The 22,217-nt window shown below is 44.2% G+C and overlaps 2 protein-coding genes across 5 annotated transcripts in view; one reads left to right on the top strand and one right to left on the bottom strand.

Moving 5' to 3' along the window:
- The window catches only part of MYO1E (myosin IE), a 124,762-nt gene that overhangs the window by 17,101 nt on the left and 85,444 nt on the right, over positions 1-22,217 (top strand). The gene's annotated exons all lie outside the window — the stretch shown is intronic.
- On the bottom strand, positions 1,405-18,371 carry FAM81A (family with sequence similarity 81 member A). Of its 4 annotated transcripts, XM_021407774.1 has the most exons (12): positions 18,129-18,371; positions 17,318-17,488; positions 16,819-17,198; positions 16,321-16,701; positions 14,940-15,007; positions 13,439-13,712; positions 12,588-12,706; positions 7,145-7,274; positions 5,796-5,902; positions 4,567-4,702; positions 4,002-4,197; positions 1,405-3,602 (listed from the first exon to the last, which is right to left on the bottom strand). In XM_021407774.1, the coding sequence occupies exons 5-12, from the start codon at positions 14,984-14,986 to the stop codon at positions 3,463-3,465; spliced, it is 1,149 nt and encodes a 382-aa protein (XP_021263449.1). In that variant the 5' UTR covers positions 14,987-15,007; positions 16,321-16,701; positions 16,819-17,198; positions 17,318-17,488; positions 18,129-18,371; the 3' UTR covers positions 1,405-3,462. The 4 variants fall into 4 exon arrangements, with proteins under 4 accessions (XP_021263449.1, XP_021263448.1, XP_021263450.1 ...); XM_021407773.1 differs by having other exon boundaries at positions 16,819-17,488; XM_021407775.1 differs by lacking the exons at positions 16,819-17,198; positions 17,318-17,488 and having other exon boundaries at positions 16,321-16,697.

Below are 22,217 nucleotides of genomic sequence, written 5' to 3' on the forward strand. Positions count from 1 at the left end.
TCCGTCTTTTCCGCATCTCCAGCTGAAGGCCCTCTCTTTCCTTGGAAAGCTATCTTTTTTTTTTTTTAGAAAAAGAAACCCAATAAGTATGTCTGAGTAGCCATACGGGTACTTGGTAACATCCTTGCTTGACTTTTCATTTGTTGATTTGCAGGGGTCAGTTGTTCAGGCAATGGAGCCATCTTAAAAACCCTTGTCACAGTTAGCCTGAGGCTTCCATGTGAATTCCTGGTCTCCATGCCCTAGCAAGAGTTCTTCCATTCATTGTGCATAACACCAGTTCTTATTGTTGTATTAGAAAAAGTTTTGCTTTGGATTTGATTTGGCATTTGGGTTGATTTGGGTTTGAATTTAAGAATAATCAGAGCCGAAACCTATGTATTCAAGTATGTTAGCGAATGCTCTCTAAAATGCAAATCAAAAGTACTGGCATCACGTGATTGTTTTCTTCTATTCCACCTGAGAGATATTATTTGTAAGCTTAGAGCTTTGGGATTGTTGGTTTGCTATGTATGCTCCTCATACTTGCTTTCAGCTGCACTGTTATCAACATTTTTAATGGTAACTTCTGAAAAGTGAAGAGAGAAAAGTCTTCTGATTTCAGAAACATCCTTGGAAAGGCAGCTCTTGTGTTTCAATCACAAAGATGCTTCAGCATTTAAAGTTGTACATTGCAGGAGTCCCTATCTTTATCTTGTGCTGCTGGAAGCTGTTATACTGATATAATATTTGGCTTTAGATTTGTAGAACTGGGACCTCCTACAGCAGCATGGTTTGGAGTTGCAGACACCCCTGAAATTCCTGCTTCTGAAATGCTTCCATAAGGAGAACTCAGTCAGCCCAGAAGAATGTAATTGTTATACCTGCCTCCTGTGCTCTGTGTGCTCCAGAAAGCAGTCCCAATCTGAGTGAGATATGAATTGCTCTCTGAGCTCCTCTACTGAGCTTTTTGAGAAGGGAATTTTTTGAGAGGGGAATTTTCCTTCCGGGACCAGTGGTGGACCTGCTGATTCAACTTCTCATGCTGGTTTGGAAGGGCTTAGCAGATCTTTGGGTTTCGTGTTTTTTCTTATTCTTTGTTCAAAAACCATGTATCCCCTAGGAAAAAATGTTGCACGCCTTTGTATCTTCATTGAATTTCTATTAAATGAAAGGCCAGGAGAGAAAAAAAGATCTGCCTCACTGTATAATGAGTTTCTATATTGCTTAAGCTTTAAAGTAAGCACAAATTATGAAGACCCTCCAGCCTTATCCTGCAATTCAGGTAATAATGGCATCATATTCAAGCACGTGGAACAAAACCAATCTCCAGCATAACATATTTCAGTTCATCAAAGGAGCAGGAGTTAAGGAGTTTTCCCTGCAGGGTCACAGAGATTCAATATAACCTTGAATCACACAAGATTTTATAAGAGAAACATTTTATTAAATTCATATATAACTGTTTATCTGTTTCCCTCTATGCTTTTTTGTATTGTACAATACTCTCTAGGGTACAGATTTGCAACTACAGAAGAAAAAGTGTTGAGTTTTTGTTCCACCTCTTCTCACTTCTTTATACGTCCAGGGTTTTTGTTAATTTTACAAAACACCAGTGATAGCTTTGCCAATGCACTTGGCTAAATATTTAAGAATAGATAAGAATATAGACGTGAAGAAAGAATTAATTTTTAGACAGTTCCCAAGACACATCTGTGAGAATGTCGTTGTCTTCCTTTAATAAACTGGGCTTCCATTTTAGCTGCCATTGTAAATGTACTTTACAGCACATGGATGGTACAAAGCAGGAATAACAGAGGCAGCGTGATTATCTGAGAGCACTGAAAGTCAGAGCTGCAAAAAATTCAGGTATCTTTGCATTAAAATACCTTCAACTATGTAGGAAGTGGATAGTGGATATAAATTTAGGTAGTAATCCTGTAAAGATTAGTGCTTATTTTCTTGATTATTATTATTTTAATACACACTCCACTGTCCTAGTGAAGGTAATGGGAATGATTTTAGAGCCTTTATTTATTTATTTTAATATGGTAAGTCTGTGGGCCATAGCTTGTTTTGTGGAAGTGAAGAAACACTTGCCACTGGTTGTCCAAACAGGAGTCTGGTTCTGCAGTATTATCAAGAAAACAATCAGTCTATAAAGACAGTGGAAAGACATCCAGTTATCCAATTTGTACAAGCATTACTGCTAACTTCTATAAGTTAATAGTATTTTTGTATATGAATTTCTGTGTACAGGATAAGTTAATAGGATGCTGGATGAAGCCTCTTGTGAGTGCTTAATCCAGGATGATTTGAAAACATATGGAAAATCAAGCTATGACTGACAATATAAAATCAAAATATATATTTTCCCATATAGATTAATATTTTGTATGGGTGCTTATTTTCAGTGCGTAATCTATTTTGAGAATGAACATAGGCACTGTGTTATTATTTGGAAACACCATGGACTCAATTACCAATTCAAACCTACTAAATTAGAATCTACTTAAATTTGAAGAGTTAGTTGTTGAACTTCAGAGACATTTCTAATCTGATCATAAACTGCGTTTTATGTTACATTACATTCTCCAGACTGTTAGATTATCACTTTTTCTTTTGTTTTCAAACCTTTCAAAGCTTTTATCGATAAAATGAAACAAGTCACAAGAACACATGCCCAAGTAGAAAATACTGTTATATAAATATTTTACCTTGTCTCAAGTCCACTTGGTTAGTCACCTAAAAAGGCCACAATACTTAAGACCACAAGTTGTTTCGTACATTGTTCATGAATCATTTTTAGTCTACAACTACATTACTTAATACTATTTAGTTTACACACGCGCGTGCACACGGGATATTTGCACAACTAAACAAAAGCTTTTTTGAAAGTATCTAAGTTTAGAAAATTGGTCTGTTCAGTGCCAGTTCTGTCTCACAGGGAGTCAATGTCCTGTAATGATAGAGAAGGTTGCTGCAAAAATGTCCATCAAATTCAAAGACAGCAATATGTATCAAGGTGGCCAAACTGATACTAAACAAGTGATATCAACTTGTTTTGTTTTTTTGTGTCTATTTGTTTTTAAATAAAAAGGAAAAGAAAAAGCAGGGGTGCAGATGCTTATATATATATATATATATATATATATAAGCATATAATTGCCTGATCAAGCCTACACAACTGGGGAGCACTGAAATGCTGTTAGCAAATCAGGTGCCAGCGTCGCCAATATATTACTCCAGTTTTACAGTTGGCAATCTCCTGAGAGCAGCTAGAGTAGTGCAGTGGCAAAGCAGCACCTCAGCCCATAAACGCTTTTTGTCAATCGATCTATTAAAAGCTTGCATTTACCACTTAAGTAAACATACAGACCTGCGCAACAGCAGCATGTCTTTCAGTACATGCATTTAACTGGAACAAGGCTATAGTCTGCCTATTCAGCCAGGTATGTGTCCATCTCAGTCAAAATCTTGCAGTCACGGTCCAGCCTCCCCCCACACTGGAACCTCCTGCTTCATTTGGTGGATCTGCTTCTGCAGGTCATCTCTGTCAAGTTTCATTTTTGCTTCTAGAACTTGCCGTAGAGATCCAATGCTCTCATAGATAGCTGCAAATCCTAATTGAAGATGAGAGATAAATTAGTTTGTAATCTAAAGCAATATGGCATAGTTGGTAACAGAATATTCTTCCTACCACAATATTCAGTTTTCCCTTGGGAAGATGGGAAAAGTCCTGAAGAAAAATAGGACTTTCATTATGCTGGCATACTAATGGCAAAATGCCCCTGATCACAGCCAAACTGTGCCAGTGTAGGTTTGGGGGAAGCAATTCTAAGCTAGTAAGGTGTCACCTCTTGTTGCTGTGAGTTTCACACTTAGTGAAAATCCTCCTGAATGCCACAGATGCAGCCCAGTGTCTTTAAATTACTTTTGTACAAAATGTCTCTGCTTGTACCATATTAAAGGTCAACATTACCACAATTCAGAATGAAGATCTTGTTTAATTATGGCCCTACCAGCATTAACTTCAGCTTTCATTTCTTTTATATCTTCATTAATCTCATCTTGAAGTTTGCCAATGCGAATATTTATCTTTTCTTCAGTCTGTTGCGTTTCATGTGCTTCCATGGTTATCTTCTGTATTTCTTCTATTTTGTTGATTTTCTCTGATATTTGGTTGAATTTCATCTCTATAGCTCTTTCACTCATTTCCTGGAGCCAGGGAAAATAATTTTAATGATTTAGTATGCATATGAAGTGAGTGGCCTTTCCCAGATATGCGATAGGTATCGATCAATCGCATTTTCTTATGTGGAACTTAAAGGTGTAAGGAATTAAAATTTATTTCAGAAAGCATTTTCAAATGATTCGATAGCAGGCTAAAATACCGATGTATTGAAAGTGGTCAGATTTATTTCAAGACTCTCAGTCCATGGGAATGTTACACTAGACATCGGTGAAAAGAGAGTTCTGCAAATGTTGGTGAAGTCTGAAAGTCTCACTCAAATAACATCCCTGTAACCAGTAAAGCTTTTGAATACTTCCTAACTAGTATTACTAGGACCCCTTAATGAAACTTACTGTGTTTTCCTTAAAAGTCAGTGAGAGTTGGTCAAGTTTTTGCACAAGCTCTTTTTCAATCCTCTCGTGTTCCTGTTCCAACCAGCTGCGTGCAGACAAAATCTGGCTGCTGAGCTCTTCAATAGCATTTTTTAATCTGAGAGCATAATGCAATTTAGGAGATTATAAGAGCAGAAGTTTCAGTCAGTCTGCAGTGATTTTTTTGATGATGAGAAAAAATGTAATGACAGTTATTGCATTCTCAACGCCACGTTAAGGTGAATCTTCAAAGTTTAAGACTACTAAATTGGATAAGACAACATTGTTTTGAAAATTAAAGAAGAAAACCACAACAAAATAGCAGTTATTTGTATGAAACAATATTTTGAGGTAGTACATTAGATGCGAATTCTTTGTGGCATTGAAAATGGAATGTGATCATCTTCATAGACCTCAAATCTGAACAAAGATCTGACAACAATTTATGTCATTGGCGATGTCAGTTCATATGGCCCCACTTATATTGCCTTATCTGCCTCACATTTACACCATCCGTTCAGACAGACTTGTTTTCCAGTGAATGTTTGCAATCTGGATCTGCTCTCCCATCTGGTTTGCAAATAGCCATGGTGCTGTAGCTGATGGGATTGCGTGCGGGTGGCAACAAGCAGGCAAGAGGAAAGGCTGAATGAGGCACAAGGAGAGGAGCTAGCATCTGAATGCACATAGCCCTAGATAGAGCCTGGCAGGAGCACAGCGGCTTTTCTTTACTGATATGAGTATTCGAGTTCTCTCTTTGGAGTCACTTTAAAGCAAGAGCACAAGGTGAGCCCAGTGCGGAGCTTCCTTGCTGTGAGAGTACAGCTTGGAACCTGCAGCCTTCACCACTTTGCACGCTTTTGGAAAAAGGTACTGAGCCACTTTTACAAAAATATAGAGCTGGTTTTCAATACAATCCTGCCCGAATCCTTAGCTGGGGACTTCATGGGGTTTTCAGAAGCGCCCAGCCACGTTAAGGGCGTAATTTCCACTGGGAAGGAGGGGGCACCGGCCAGATCAGCGTGCTTTTGTAGAACGGGCTGAGCACACGTACGTGTGTAGACAGGTTAAATGCGGCTGTAGACCTGTTCCTTAGCGGAAGGCCGCACCAGCCAGACTCGGAAAAGCGGGGCCCGCGCTTCCATCGCCTCGGCCGTGCCGACCTGTTCCCGCCTTCTGCGGCCGCCCCGCGCCCCGCCCCGCTCACTCACTTGGTGTCCAGCAGGTGGAGCTGCTGCGCGCTCTCCTTGTAGGCCAGCTTCAGCTTGGCTTCCTGCTGCGCCACCGCCTGCTCCACCCGGCTCAGCAGGTGCGACACCTGTAACACAGGCCGCCGTCAGCCGCCGCCTCGCCCGGCGCGTTTCCTAGCGGTAGGGGAGGTTTGAAAGAAGGTCCGTTTTGCTGGCGCTCCCAGAATTATTCAGCCTGCACAGTTTACTTTGTGATGAAAAATGTGTTGTCTCATAAGACAAAAGTAGGAGCGCTGTGGTAACTGTAACTCTTCAGCCATTAGTAATGAGGAGGGCCGTGCCGTGGAAGCAGCAGCCTGCTGTGAGGGCAGTTACAGCGCCTGCACCTCCAGGGAGATGAGCAGCAAAGCCCTCCGCAATGGTGAGCACCTTGCACACCAGGCTGCTGCAGGGATAAGCACTGCGTTTAGCTGGGGCTGGTTATTGCTAGCACAGTATTTCTCACAAAAGCAGTCATGCCAGTTTTACAAAGCATGCTGTTCTGTTCTACAAGATTTGTGACAGTACCTTGCTGGCACACTGGCTTGCCAATATGCTATAGCGGGCCTTCTGAGAAAGGTGAAATTAATGTTAACCGTTTACCTACCAAAAAATGTAGGTAAAATATTTTTGTTGCACAAAACAGGAGAAGGCTCTGAGATGGAGTTATAAAGAATCCTTTTCCTTAATGTCTGAAGTCTGCTTCTATTTAGTGCTCACTTGCATTCTCATATTCAACAGGAGGAAACCCCGACACACAGGTTAGGGGATTCACGCAACCCAGACCTTCAGCACCAGTGTTAAAATACATACAAAATCATCTGGGAAGGCCAAAACATAGAGGGAACACCAGGCTTGCATCACTGGGGTAGTTTTGTAGAGCATCCATGTCACGGTAACGTCCTGACCTCAAGAAACCATTCACATCAGCAGTCATTGACGTTTGTTCAGTCCTGGAGTCTCTGCAGGTACCTTTAAGTGCTAGCCCCTTTCCCATAGCACGCAAAAGGCAGCAGTTTAAGGACTTTTTTAGTTAGACCAATACATTAATATAGCTATGTAGCAGTAGTCAATCTAAGGACTGTGTGCAGATATAAATCATAGGATCACCAAAGTTGGAAAAGACCTCCAAGATCATCCAGCCCAACCATCCACCTACCACCAATATTTCTCCACTAAACCACATCCCTTTTCACCTCAGTGACCCCCAACTTCTAACTCAGCACCCCGCCCCCCGGGCCCTCCCCCATCTTTAAAACTGGGACCTCCTAGGCAGGAAAATAAGTCACAGTAACGGTATCTGTTTGAGTTAGACCATAGCTCTACTGTACCTGTATTTCTGTCTCTTTGATTTTAGATTCTAAGATCAGCTTAGAGGTGTGTTGGTCTTTAGTTAGGCTCTGAAGTCTTTCATATGTGATTTTATGCTCTGCAGACAGTCTGGCTAGCCCGGCATCACACCTGTTTGAACAAATACCAAAGCAAAGGTTGAGTAGAACGTAAGGCCCAGGCTTTTAAAATTACCCATTTTACATTAGGCATTTCTGTGAAAGTACTGGCTGTCTAGCAAAACATTGTCTCATGAGGCTGTAAAAATGCTGATGTATCTCACCATATCCAGCAAGGTGCTCCCAATTGGGAATAGATCCCAAATACTTCATCACACTCCTGCTGTATTATGGTTCTTTTGGCACTGACATGTGTAGATTGTGTTGTTATCAGAGTTGAGGAAATTGCATTAGAACTTCAAAGATGCAAGATTTCAATACCTCATTACTTTTGTTATTCTCCAGCAGATATCTATTGTGGTGTGCATGATTTGCCCTACATAGTTGGAGGCCTAAAAAATTATGAAGATCATTTTCCATTATTGTAGCCGTGTTCCACTAAGCCTTACATTCTTATTTTTGTTTGCCAAGTAACAGTACACAATGTATAGAGCAAACAATGTGAGGAAAAGTTATGGTTTAACTCGAACAGCCTGTATTTAGGTAAAGCTGCCATTTAAAGCGATGGCAATTTTGTCTCACTAAGGACTACAAAATGCAGTACTGGCACATAATAATTACTGTTTCCTTTCTTCACGCTGGAACATTTCTCAATGCTGTAACATTTTCACAACAAATATGCTATGGAATATGTGCATTTCCTACCACATTTCAAAAATACTTTTGTCGGGGGGATTTCATCTACAGTAATACAATAAGGACATAAACTGCGATGTAAAATAGAAGTACTATAATTTCAGGAGCGAGACTCCTGCAGAGTATGAGTCATATATATTTATAATCACCAAAGTTACTAAAATTGATCTATGAAACCGGTGGAGAACAGACAGTGGTTCCGATTTAAGTTGGGGAAAGGCAGTAAATGGGACAAACTACGGCAGGTTAAATCATTACACAAAGCCATGACATGTTTTAACTTCTCTTAAGTTACATTTCTGTTGGAAAGCTTTCACTTCAAAATGTGTTTTCGTCACCTCAGTTATAGCTGTGAGTGTTACTTCGATATCAAACTAACAAATAATGCAAAAGATCACAAATTACAAAACCTGTGGAAAGTAATTTATAATTTGGCAATTCAGCATAGCAAGACAAATTAGTAATATCTGTAAGAAGAGCAGCTTAGGTTTATACAGTGGTAAATTCTAGGTCTTAGAATCAAGCTACTTCTTTCGAAAGGCAAGAAAAGCCAAACGTCTCCACTCTGTTGCTATCTGAAAAAAACAGAGGAATGAAATCATCTATCTATTCCCCAGAAGCCTCTGATCTCTCGGCAGGAATGGCAGAGCTATAGATTCTGCACAGCCTGGCCCTGGCAGGCCAGACCCCCCTCCCTGTGAGCCTTGTGCACCGCCACTGGCAGAGCGCAGCAGATTTTTTCACTTGCAGAGATCTTAAATGCGGAGCATCTCAGATGCATCAGGCTCATTTTCTACTCAGTGTAGGAAAATCTGCCTACATGCTATAAGTCCAGGACGTCTGAAATGAATCAGATCTACAATGTATGTAAAAATCAACTATATATGCAGAGTAGGCTCAATGTGACCATGTATAACTACCATCTCTCTGGTATCTGGCAGCCTCTAGAGACACCAACTTCTGTTCTGACCAGACTGCTGTATTCAGTACTTTCCAGACAAATGGTCTTAGTCCACAAGACATTATGTAAAGAAATGATAAAGCAGTACTCGCAGGTTTAATGATCTTTTATCACTAGGTACAGGAATGGTAAAGCTGTTTAATATAAAACTAGCAATGTCAGGGACAGAAGGCTAGAGTAATGGATTTATCAGCATCTACATAATTTTCTGCTCAGAATGTCACTGCTTTTATTAATAGAGGTAATTTCTGTCTTAATACAAATGCTGGTTCTTAGGAAGATGGACAGCATCATTCACACTGAACCCTGTAATGATGTTTTACAAAATCATCAATAAATGATACTTAATGAGAAGTGGTCCAGAGACATGAGCTGCAGTGTGGATTCAGTCTTCTCCTGCTAGAGATATTAGTTGGTTTTCTGATGCAAGTGAGCTCAGCTGTGGAGTCTGTCCCAGCCACACTCCTCCAGAGCTGTGGGCAGTGGAGTGTTGGAGCTGTGCCTCTGAACTCCACATGCATGTAGGGATCCCTGTTCTCACAGCTGAACGCTGCAATTCTCAAGAATAGAGTTGCTCACTGATATATTGACATGTTACGGAACAGCTGGTGTTAGGAAATAAATAGTACTCTCTCTAATACTGAAGCTGAGTAGGATTTTAGTATACATGTAATCACTGGAATTGAAACTTAGCCAGAATCCTGATACTGACACTAAAATTCTTACAGGATCTGATGGCTCAGATGTAGGTGATTTACCATCACATGGCATATACAGACTGAGTCATGGCAATTGTCCGTGTGTATACTTCTATGCTTTGTATACTTGGAGCTGTTGGAGTGGGTTATCAGAGATTATCAGAGCACCTCTCCTGTGAAGAAAGGCTGAGGGTGCTGGGGCTGTTCAGCATGGGGAAGAGAAGGCTCTGGGGAGACCTCACTGTGGCCTTCCAATACTTGAAGGGAACTTAAAAGAAAGACAGAGACCGACTGTTTACATGGTCTAATAGTGATAGGACAAGAGGGAATCGTTTTATACTAAAAGAGGGGAGTTTGAGGTTAGATATTAGGGTAAATTTTTCACTCAGAGAGTGGTGAGGCTCTGGCACAGGCTGCCCAGAGAAGTTATGGGTGCCCCATCCCTGGAGGTGCCCAAAGCCAGGTTGGATGGGGCCCTGGGCAGCTGAGCTGGTGGGTGGCAGCCAGCTCACAGGAGGGGGTTGGAACTGGATAAGCGTTAAGGTCCCTTCTAAGCCAAGCCATTCTATGATTCTAGCCTAGAGCAAGTGTGACTGACTTTGAGTTAAACCGGCCTACTTGCACTGCAGCTTGAGTTGAACTTAGCACCTTGGCTATGGCCGAGAACAGGAGTTAGCTGATGTGCAGTAAGTTGGAAACCCACAGTAACTGGATCACATTTCTAAGGTTTCACTCTTCTAATTAATCTGAAAGCTAGCCAGACTAAATGCTGAAGTAAAATTACACTAGGAGAGTTTGGCTTATTTTATATAACAGATATTGGGTAGAGTAATCAGGAAGCATTTATCCTAGGGAAATTTTATGTTAAATATCTGTATAGCACAACAAACTATAATCTTGATGATGATCTCTAGATATATCATAATCATTAATCACAGGAATACTATTGTACAAAGTAGAATATGTTTGTAAATGAAGGCAAATAACCTTCTCTCACAGACCACGGCTTTAACTTGATGTATGGTAAAGGGAAGCTTACTTTCTTCTCCACATAGAGAAAATGCAGAGCATAATATGAAATAGGAGGTAACAGTTAAAGACAATAAACTAATTATCTTATGGTAATGAATACAAATAAATCCACATTCATTGCTCAGTCTGATATAAGGGAAATTGGTATAATCTCTTAAAACAGTCAGGTAAATTGCAACCCAGGCAGAATGACGGGGAGTTGCTGCAAGTAAATAAAGGAAGAAGTCTTGGCAAAGACTGTGCTAGTCTATTGCTGCTCTCAATACCAAGTGCTTAGCCATGCAGGGCCATGGTGAAGCTCATGCTGGCACATGTTTATTTATGTGAATTCTCTTACTGAAACCAAAGGCACTGTATTTTGCTTCATAAGTTATCAGTAACTGCATTCTCCAATTAAAGCTCTGTCTTGGGACACTTAGTATTTAAAAAAAGGGAAAAAAATAAAAGGAGGATGTGTCATTCCAATCATCATCTGTCACAAGGATGCTCAGAGAGCTGGAGCATTTCTCCTGTGAAGAAAGACTGAGAAAGGGGTTGTTCAGCCTGGAGAAGTGAAGGCTCCAGGTGGACCTCATAGCAGCCTTCCATTACGCAAACAGGCCTATGGTAGAGCTGGGGAGTATAGTGATAGGATAGGGGGTAATGGCTTTAAACTTAGAATAGAATAGATGTAGATTAAAAATACAGAAGAAATTCTTCCCAGTGAGGCTGGTGAGGCCCTGGCACAGGCTGCCCAGAGAAGCTGTGGGTGCCCCATTCCTGAAGTTGCTCAAGGCCAGATTGGATGGGGACCTGGGCAGCTGAGCTGGTGGATAATGTCCCTGCCCATGCAGTGGGTTGGAGCTAGGTGATATTTAAAGTCCTTTCCAACCCAAACCATTCTATGATGATACTATGGAATTTCCCATTGAGTTACGTATGTACTTAAATAAAGTCTCATTTGGCAAAATACGCTTGTCTAGATCATTCCTGATTAGTAAAGGATAACTTAAGTGAAGCATAGCTTAAAAAAAAAAAAGGCACATAATGACTATGTTAAACCTCTCCCAAGTATTCTTTAAAAAACATGCTAAGAAGTTACTGTGGAAACTTAAAAACAATTGAACAATTCAAGAGAAAACTTAAATTCAAGGAAAATCCCTCCCTGATTATTTGTGTAGGCTGCTATCACTAAATCAGTTGAAGTACAGGAAAAAAAAGAGAAGTTATCTGTATGTTATAGATAATAGGTCAAACTCAGGACAAGTATAAGTCCAGTGAAGTTGTTAGCCAAGATACTCTAGGACAGACTAACTCCTTTTTCTATAGCTGTGCTAACCCATCTTTTATGTTACACTTTACAGACACAGCGGCAAATGTACTTTGTGCCATCACCAACACATTTACAAATCAGCCTGAAGTCTGTGTAATTGCACGGCTGCAACCCGGAGTTTGAAGCAGCCCTCAAACCTCTACATTTTATAGCTGTCTGTTCTTTACACGTCAGGTAGCCTGTGTAGATTTTAATATGGTTAACCAGTAGTTTCACGCACATATTTCTACTTCTAAAATGTCTGCCAAAATTATTGTTCTATTATGTTCTTTACAAGTGCAGATTGTTCCATGCCTCCTTTACAGTAATTTTGCTAATTAGTCTCAAAGACTGACTAGCTGCAAAGACTGCCTAACCACAGTACTTGTAAAAACTGAACAAAATCCAAATTTATATGGAGTTTGAGGTCACTTGTTAAAAAATAATCTCAAGAATTAAGGGACATATAGTTAAGTTTAATATGTAATCCTGAGATGCAAAGGATTACTGTTCATTTTATTGAAAACACCAAGCACAATTATCCTGGGAATTTTGCCAAAGTAGAATTCAGCCCATTAACATTGACATTCGTACTTGAAGATTAAAGCAACATTAGTCCCAAAAATATACTTTCGTAATGACATTTACCTTGCCACTCTTCCACGAAGATCTCCTAAACCAGAAAGCTGCCGCATTTCCAGGCTCTTTAGGGTAGAATTTGTTCCATAGCTGAGATTGTCTCTGACGCGTATCTGTTCTTGCAGCATCTACAAAGTATTCATATGCAAATACAAATTCAAAATCCTACATTTAATGTACATTTTAAATGTCACTCATAATTTTTCAGTATTTCAGTAAAATTGGGTATCATTTTATTATGACTTTAATAGAGGCTTTATCTCGTACATACTGATACAGGTACCTCCATGTTATTTAACATTTCTTATTCTGAAAGTTCACACAGTAACCTATTAAATAGAACTTTCCAGTGGAATGAAGATTTAAATATTAGCATTTATCCATCAGTTTTTCCCACCACACCCATGTTGCTCATCAAGCAGAGGTCATGATTAGTCAGAAAAATGAGCAGTTGGGTTGGGCTGCTCAGTGTAGTCAGTGAGACAAAGTGAAAGAAAGTTTAATACAGACCTAAGGCATTTCCTAGTGTTTATACGGCACAGCCTTTGGACGGGGGTTGAGCTGGGTATTAGTACCATGTTAATGCATTTTGTCAAGGTTTTCCAGTGTTGCTTTTCAAAGCAAGCTCATTAGTACCACAAAGGTTTCTGTGTTCACATACTAATATCCTGTATTATTTTCATAGCCACTGGAGGAATTGCATAATTTGCAAACAGTTTTTACAGTTACAAAAACAGTTTACAAGGTTACAGGATCTTTAGACCTTGTCTGAACTTTCTCATCCTGTGGTAAGCTGTTATTAAATTGGAAGGACTAAGTAGCTGAAACTGTATTAGTCCAGTGAAAAATTCCTCACATACCTCAATGTCCCGGTTGAGCTGCCTCACAATTGCAGTTATGTTCCGGATGTGTTCTTCGAGGAGTTGCCTGGCTAACCGATCGCCCCCACCTTTGTTCTGCATTCTGTGCAGAGTGGAAACAATGTCCTCCTTAATGCGAAAAGCGTGTTCCACAAGCGCTGCCGTGGTTTTCTCATGGCTGAGGATTCTGTCCTCCAGCTGATCCACGAGGCTCGCAGATGCCAGTGGGACCGCTGTCAGCGCCTGGCTGTGCAGCGGGATGTTTCGAACCCGTCTGGTGGAGAAGAACGTTCAGATATGATTTGGGTCTGGCACAAATCTCCATAGCATCTTTCTGCTGGGACAGTACAATATTATCTTAGTGGCAGCACTGGGGAGAAGCACCAAAGCTTTACAAAGGGCCCACTGCTACCGATGAATGGATGTTGTTTGCTGCTGCCTCTGTCCGTACAAAGGCAGGACAGGCTCTTTTTCCTTCTCTTTAAAGAAGCTTACAAAGACGTAGGATCTTAAGAAGAGGATATTAGCATTATAAAGAGTTACAGTTCTGAACTATAATTTGATAAAGAACCCAAACCCAAGACCCTCTTACTGAGTTTCAGAAGTAATGCTATTTGTCTCTACAGTTTTCATCTTTATTTAGGCTTAATCAAAGCAGAAACTGTGGAAGGTAGATATAGCAAACCAGAACAAGATTAAAAAGGAATAGCTTGTGCCCATTCCTTTTTGCAGTCTGTACAGCTGTCCTGTAATGCCATACAGAAGCTTGTCCTCACATGAACTGGGAGGATACACAGGTACGGAAACTGAGGAGAGACCAAAACTATGACAAGCTTCACAGCCTCAGAAGTCACATTTATTTTTATTCTTTAAAGCTTACACTTAGGTCTACATTTTTCAGAAGAGCTCTGCACTACATAGCTTCCATGAAATCAGTGGGAGCTCATGGATGCTCAAAGTGAAAAAAAGTAGACTGTGGATGCATGCAATCTTTCCCTGATGCTATGTTCTGTAAAGAGAAAAGAACATTTTCAGAAGCCTAAGTAGAAGATACATGTTCAACCCCACTTTGAAAGAGGAGATTTTTTTCTTGTAACTGTTATTCACCGTGTATTGTCCACGTTGTTTCTGCTAATGAATCAGACTGACAATTTACTTTCACTCTAATAACACTGATAGAGATGCATGAGGACAGCTGGCTCCGGCCCTGAGCTTTCACATTTACTCTATAGTTAGAAGACTTTGGTTTAAGCATAGTATTTTTGGACTTCTATTCAGTTACAGTTTAAAGAATTTCATTCAGGAAAGTTTAAGTAAAAACTGAATAAGGAATTGTAATCTGGGACATGATTTGAATGAGTCTACAGTATTTCAATTTGTTTGCATTTGAAATTCCAAAAATCCAAGCTTCAGCATTACCATAAATAAACAATTAAGAGAGGAAGAGAGGCACATAATACTCCACAATATGAAGGTTTTATTTTTTACATTCCAGTTGTACCTTTCAGAATGGGCGAGAGTTGGGAAGATTGGGCTTCGTTGGGCCATTTTCTGGTCAATAATTTATGTCTGTTGAAAAAGTACACATTGAATTATTTAATGGTTTATATCTGGCACTGAAATGACTTAATGCTCCTGCTGAAGTGAACTTCCAAGTAAAGTTTAAGATTACTCTGACAGGTCTGATCTTGGAGTTTAAATATTGCTTATAGAATAAATGCATATAGAAATTGATATAAAGGAACAAAATAAGGGAAACTGAAACCTACTAAAAAGCTTTTATAGTGAAAGTGATACTCTTGCAAAGGGCATGGTTGACAGCTTTAAATCTGCAATCTGCTCAACCCACAGAACTGGTTTGGCAGGACAGGGACAAACTTCTTGTCCTAGATCTGTCTGCCGGTCCCAGACACCATCAATCAGCAAATACAAAAGTGAGAAATGAGGGATTATAGTAAAGCTTAAGAATGCACTGGCTAGAGAATGAAATGAAAATTCCTCATGACAGCAAGTTACTGTGGATAAGGTGTTTTTCAGGCAACCTCAATGAAATGTTAGAGATCAGCGCAGATTAGCAAAACTGAGTCTTTTATTCATTTATTTGTCAAATCTAAATGTCCACACTTTATGTAGTAAATTCTTATGTAGTAAGACTATAAATTCCGTTTTAATTTTTGGATGTAGCCAGCCAGACTGTGGCAGACATTGCAGCAGAGCAGCTCTGTTAATAGATTCAAAAAGACATTTTAGGTATCTCACTGTGAGACCAGCACTGGAGCTTTGCTCCAGGGTCAGAAATTAAAATAATAGAAAAAGCTGATAGACAAAATCAAATCCAACTATTCCACCCCATATAAACCAAAGACATATTTTAAACTGTAAAGATGGCACGAACGAGCATGGCTGTCCTATTGGAGGCCTGAGCCAAAACGCTCACTGAAAACTAAAGGCTTATGTACAGAAAGAATTTTGCAGTTGCTGATGCAATATGTTGCACAAATGGAAAGGACAGAATGGGTTTATTGAAACAAAATCATACAATTTTAATTGTAGAAAAGTGATGGAACTATTCTGTAAGATCTCAAAATGCCAAGCATGTTTGTGCTTTGGGAACTTATAAAAGCACTGCCTAAAAAGAGAGCAAACATTGCCACAGTATGTGTGTTCTATTTATAGCACAGTGCTTCAGAAACTACAAATTAGAAAAAAAAAAAATAGTTTGAAGAGAGGCTGAGTTGCTGAGCAGCAGTGACACAACCGTAATTCAGAAGGTCTGATTTCAATTCCTTGCTCAGTGTCTGATCCTGATGACTTTGGATCAGTCATTTCCATGCCCAGTGACTCAGTTTCCCTTTATGGAAAACAGAGATTATAGCACCTACCTCTTCATTTAGGTTCTTGCATGCCTGTAAGTAGAAAGCCCTGCACAAGAGCTGGGTATCATGATGCTGGCTTCTGCACTCAGGATTTCGTGCGCCGCAGTGGCCCAGGCCTGCAGTCTGTGCCTGCACACGGTGCTCCCCAGGCGTTCAGGCAGTGCCTCAGTCCATGGGGAGCCCCCAGCTGTCCTGCGAGGTCACACAGCAGCGTGTGGAGCCCGAGCTGCTAGCTCTGAGCTCCTTCACTCCTCCTGCTCTGGGCCGCAGCACAACTCAGTGATCTTGATGCAGCGCAGGATTTGAACACAAAGCTATGGACATGGGAATATCCCGCTGATTTAGGTAGAGCTACACATATCACAGCAGCAAGAGACCGGATACTACCTAAGAAAAACAAAGAACAAACGTTGAAGACTGTACGTCTAGTGATGTCGTAGTGAAATACTCCTTATAAAAAAGCAGCGAAACAAAAAATGCACAACTCAAGTGCTTTTATCTTACGGCCTTTGGTACACATTTCATATCAACTGACAGCCGTTTTCGGAGCGCTGGAAGCACAGGATTGCATGAAGATGTCACTTTTTCTGCCAGACTGCCACTAGACAGACAGCAGAATGCGAGTGTCTGGACAAATGGTGCACACAGGTGGGCTTCCCGTTCTTTGGTGAACTTATGCGCATCCCTCAGTACGTGTGGGACTCTCAGAGCCAATTAGCAGCTTTCTCGATCTGACCCAGCATCCCGAGGGGATGTGTCAAGGTCTTGTTCAGCGGTTGTACAGAACTTTGTTGCAGTTTGGAGGTATTGCAGTACACAGTTCCATGGAGGTGTCAGGACTGATGCCACATTTCTTCTCTGGGTGTCTGTAACACCCATTTAGCCTAATAGATAGCAAATCAAAGAGAAAGTAAGTGTTCTAATGTCTAGAACTGGGAGGGGGGGGAGGTGATTTCACACAGCTCCCAATTTAACGAGGCTAAACTGGGGTCGGCTTGGATACCGGCTGAAATACAGGCTTCAAGTACATGGTTGTCACTGTAAACGGTGCTGTCTCCTGCTTCATACTGCTGTAGCCATTTAAATCACAATACATGAATCCAGTACTTTCGGAGTGATTAGTTTGCTGGATATTCCGAATGCACTTGTCACATCGACAAGAGGAAGGTTTCTCCTACGGCCAAAGATAGCACTTCAGTTGAGCTTTAGGGCAGCTGTACCTTGCAGACCTGGGATTGTACTTTATTGGCTCCGTGAGTCGCTGGCACCGCAGCAGGAGCGCAGAAAGCCGTGCATGGAACGCGCTGAAGCCTTCCAGCACCGCGCTGTGCCCCCGCGCCGCCCCGCGCGGCCCTAACCCGCCCGTGCTTTTCGGAGCTGCCCCGCTGCCTTCCTGCGCGCTGCGCTCCTGCGGGGCATCCCCGAAAAAGCGACTTTCTCTGTGCCGCGGGTAGGGAAGCGAAGCCCAGGGGCTGCGCGGCTTGGCACCAGGCACACGGGAAATGGAGCCAAGCGGGCTGCGCGCCCGGCGGGGCTCCGAGCCCCCTTCTCCACCCAAATTAGAAGCCGCTCCGAGCGCGTAGGGGGACGGTTCCGTTGGCGGCGGCCTCGCAGCTCGGAGCTCCGGCCGGGCCGGGCCGTGCGGGGCGGGGTTGGGGCGGGGGCCGGGACCGGCCCGCCCTGCTCCGCCCTCGGCGGGCGCTGGGTGCCGGGCGGCGGCCCGAGGGGGCGGCCCACCCCGCCGTCAGACCGCGGGCAGCGCGGGGGCGGGGGGCTACGCCGAGGGGGCTCGGGCCCGGCGGGGCGGCACTCACCACTGCAGCGGGCGGGGGCTGCCCGCCTCTCCCCTGCACCCCGCGGTCGGGCGGGCCCCGCTCCTCGGTGTGCTCCGAAGGCGACGCTCCGCGCCTGCCCCGAGCGCCTGTCTTGTCTGTCTGTCCGTCCGTCCGTCCTCCCGGTGCGGGGAGCGGCTCGGGCCCGACGCAGGCCGGGCTGCGGGAGCTGCCGCCGTTGCCAGGACGCCGTCACCATGGGAACGGAGCGGCGGGGGGCGCGTCGCAGCATTATTTATAGGCAGCGCCCGCCCCAGCCGCTCCCGCCCCGCCGCCCGCTGCCGCGGCTCTCCCGCCCCTCTGGGGGCGCGCACAGCAGCGGGGCTCGCCCTGCCCTGCCGTGCCCATGGCGCTCTCCGGCAGTGCTCGGAGCGGGAGATTTCCTCCGTAGCAGTAACAGACCCCGGTAGAGTATAAGGCCGTGACGTGTCAGCCGTTGGGCCAGAGGTGAAATAGGGCTCGTCTGTGAGGTTCCAGGGCTGTGCTTCCCGACACGTCCTGGCAGTTAGCTGCAGTGAAACTTCGTGTCCCACAACAGGCGCTCTCTGCTGTGTGAGCCAAGAGGTGCTGCTGGAAAGGCAAAGCACACGCAAGGTGTGTCTGTGCTTTGGCTCTGCCTGCTGCTATCGTGGACTTCAGTACAGCCACCTTTGGGTAAACACTGGCTGTTCGGTGCGGGCTGCAGCAATCTCTCTGCAGCAGCACACTGTCCCCAGGCCTGGTCCAAATGGATGCAGCTCCTCCTGTGCTGCTGTGTTAGAAGGATGTTGCAAATGGGAGAAGCACTGAAGAATGTGCGTGCACCCATATAAGGAACAAGGCAGGGCCTGAACCTGCAGTTCTTAAAGGGGTCAATATGTATTAGGGTTAGGGGCTAGAGGCAAAAACGCACCATGGATGCTTTCAGAACACCCACTGCACCTCTTGGGGGGCTCTTGTCCAGCTCCTGTTCCATGCAGCTGCACCAGCGGGGCCAGGGCCTGCTCCTGCTAAAAGCCACCAGGGATAGCAGCTGCACAGCTTCCTGGCAGCACGCCGGGGGGGAACGTTTCCCCTAAACCCAACCAGAATCCCTCTTGGTTCCATTTGTGTTGCTGCCCACCCACCGTGCAGCATTGTGCAGAGCTCGGCTTTGCCCCATGATGGGGTTCCCCGTGGGGGCTGTTGTTAGTTCCAAACATCTGGCCCTCTGCTGGCCTCACTGGGTTTGTTGGGTGCACAGGTGCTTTCCCTGGCCCTGCAAATGCCTAGCTAACTGCGTACATCTGTGTGATTGTCACGCACCTGCTTCAGGATTTGTCTTGTTAAAGAACTGCCTGGATACATCGTGTTTTCTTGTCTGTGTATGTGACTGCAGGAGCTGAGCTTAAAAGCAAAACCTTAGCTAAAGCGGATCAGCTGATGCTATTTTGTTTTAAAGACAGGTCAACGTTTGTGTCCTTTCTACAGCACAGCGGTTAGCATTGAGCTGCGTGCCCGTGCTCAGTGCCTCTCTATGGGGGCTTTGCCCTGGCAGCAGCACGGGCCCTGGGGTGGGTGGCAGCGCTGAGCCCTGCAGCCAGGCTGCTGGGAGTGGGGCACTGGGCAGAGCATCCCTCTGACCTGTACAGAAACTGCTGTCAGCGGATGTTAGCAAAAACCATTACTTCTGTGCTTGCATTGCTTCCCTGATGCTTCTAACTAGAGCAGCACTAAGCTCTTGTAGCTGATGTAATTATATCTTCAGTCTAATTGGTAATGAACAAATAGATTTATTTTCTTGAAGGTTCCTACTAGCCCTGAGAATAACACTCATTCATACCGCTTGGTTTGCAGCTGGAGAAAAATTCACCTCCATGAATCTGGAGTATCTCTTAAGTCTGAGGCTTCTCTCAGTTGGCCCTAGAGTAAAAGAGCTACGAGATGCTCCTCAGAGAAACAGGGGTGAAGGAGGCTGCTGGCCTCGTCCCTGTGCTCCTCTGGTGATATGTCAGAGGACACCCTGAACGTGGCACCAAGCACACTGAGCAGGTGTAGCGTGAGGCCAGCACAAGGGAGGAGGGGAGGACGATGTTGTTAGAGAAAGGAGAGTTTCAGTGCCTGTGCTGCCATGCCACATGGAAAGCCCGTCCGAATCACTGATGTGATGTTGCTGCATTTAATGTCAGACCTTCTGGTTTTGTTCTGTATTTGCCGTTTATTTCTCCCCATATTTCACAAGAAGTGCTGAATCCTTATTTCATTTTCTGCAAGTAGAACTCTATATCCACAGAGCGTAACTGAGGGCAGATTGCAGCCAGGTGCATTTTAGCAGAAAATGTGAAGACTGGTGAAGTCTGTGCTTGTTTGTTGGAAAGCAGATCCAGCAGAAATATCTGTGTGGAATTTGTTAAATGTCCTCAGCCTAATGCCATTTGTTTTCCTATGACACCGATCCTTCATCTTTCTAAGAAATACCAGCTTTGTGGTTTTCTAACTGCACGGATGATGTTTTGGTAAGGGCACTGAGCCATATCTCAGTGGCCCTCAGGCATTAATTAAGTGATTAATGAAATTACTCTGATCAACAGAACACAAATACACGGTTTGGAAAACTTATTCTAAATACATTTTGTGAGAGAAAAGCAGTAACGTCTTTATTTTTTTCTTCACTGACATCTGTTTTAGTCAACTAAAGGTCAGGGCAGTGCCTATTGCATTACAGTTTCAAAACTTTTCCAGATTCATCACTCTCTCCTTAGAGCTCCTTCTTTCTGAAGCCGCAAAACACCTTTTTAGAAGGAAGAGCGGGGGGCAGTTGTATTCCACAGTGTTCCCAGCGGTGGTACCGCTGCCAGCAGTTTGGTCTGTAGCCGCTCAGCACCAGCCCAGCTCCTGCCCGGAGCTGCTGGGTGGGCAGAGGTGTGCGGGTTCTCCCTGTACGCAGATTCCTCCTTGGCTCTGCTGGAGCCCCTTCAGATGAAAACGTGGGCGAGTGCAGCCTTCCCCAGCTGAGTGCAGTACAGGTTGGCTGCAGCAGCTCCGGCGTGCTGGCTGCTCTGCACACTGCGGGCATCGTAAGGGAAATGCCTCCCTGCTGCTGAGCTGGGTGGTGAATAAGTGTCATTCACTCCGTACAGCCAGCCTGGGAATTCCGTGTTTATCGTTAAAACAAGCAGAAGTAAACCACTACGTTTAAAGCATGAAAAGAGTTTATTGTGAAATAGACTGTGCTTGGTGCCCACAGTGCAAAGGTTGGTGCAGAGCAGAGCACGGGCACCTTTGGCCCTGAAATTTGTGTTACTAGTCCTTTGGGAGCGCTTTGGGAGCAGCTGGGCCCCAGCAGCACCGCTGTGTGCAGAGTGATGGGGCCTCACCTCTCAGCTGGCTGTCCTGGGCAGAGACGCTTCTTGAGTTTTCTTCCGCAATGTAATTTCTGTACTTTTTTTCATAACTCGCTACAAAGATGCCTGTGTGTATGTACACACTGCTGCAAACTAGGCATTAAAAACACCCACATCCGAAGCAAACAGAAAAACCAGTAATGCTGATGTAGGTTCTCTTTGTCATGTCCCCCTATGCGCTCTCTCTGGACGCTTGCAGTTCTTCACTGTTTTCCATCACAGCCTCACGTATTTCTGGAACAGCCCCACGTCCAGATGCAGCACCGGGCACACCGGTTTTGTCCGAGCGCGCTGCAGCTGCTGTTCTCTGATTACAACCGGCAACAGAGAATGATGCAAAAAGAAGAAGCCGCGCACCTGTTGGAAGCGCTTTGCCGAGCGCTCTGGGAGCAGGGTGATGCACGGTGAGGGGCTGCCAGGCGCTCCGACCGCCGGGCTGCGTTATCCCCGCTGCAGCCGCCCCGCAGCCCGGGAGCGGCGCTGGCAGCTGGAGCTCGGCTCTTCTGCTCGCGAGGGGCACACGGCTAAAAAGTTCTGTGCTTTCCGACGGGGCCGAGACGCGCCAGCCCCGCGGGTGCGTTCGCGTTCAGGCGGGAGGAGAAGGAGGAGGAGGGCGCCGCGTCTTTCGGTGCCCCCGGGCCCCGCAGGACAGCGGGCGGGGCGCGAGGGGCCGCGCCGGGATTCCCTCCGGGAATGACGTTCCGGCGCG

This window comes from Numida meleagris, chromosome 9, assembly GCF_002078875.1.
Source record: "Numida meleagris isolate 19003 breed g44 Domestic line chromosome 9, NumMel1.0, whole genome shotgun sequence".
Taxonomy (NCBI): Eukaryota; Metazoa; Chordata; class Aves; order Galliformes; family Numididae; genus Numida; species Numida meleagris.

Coding starts and splice junctions, on each gene's coding strand:
- FAM81A (XM_021407775.1), bottom strand. CDS start 14,986: ATGGCCCAACGAAGCCCAATCTTCCCAACTCTCGCCCATTCTGAAAG. Junction 13,713..14,939: donor ACTCTCGCCCATTCTGAAAG/GTACAACTGGAA, acceptor CTTCTCCACCAG/ACGGGTTCGAAACATCCCGC. Junction 7,275..12,587: donor CTTCGTGGAAGAGTGGCAAG/GTAAATGTCATT, acceptor TTGTTCAAACAG/GTGTGATGCCGGGCTAGCCA.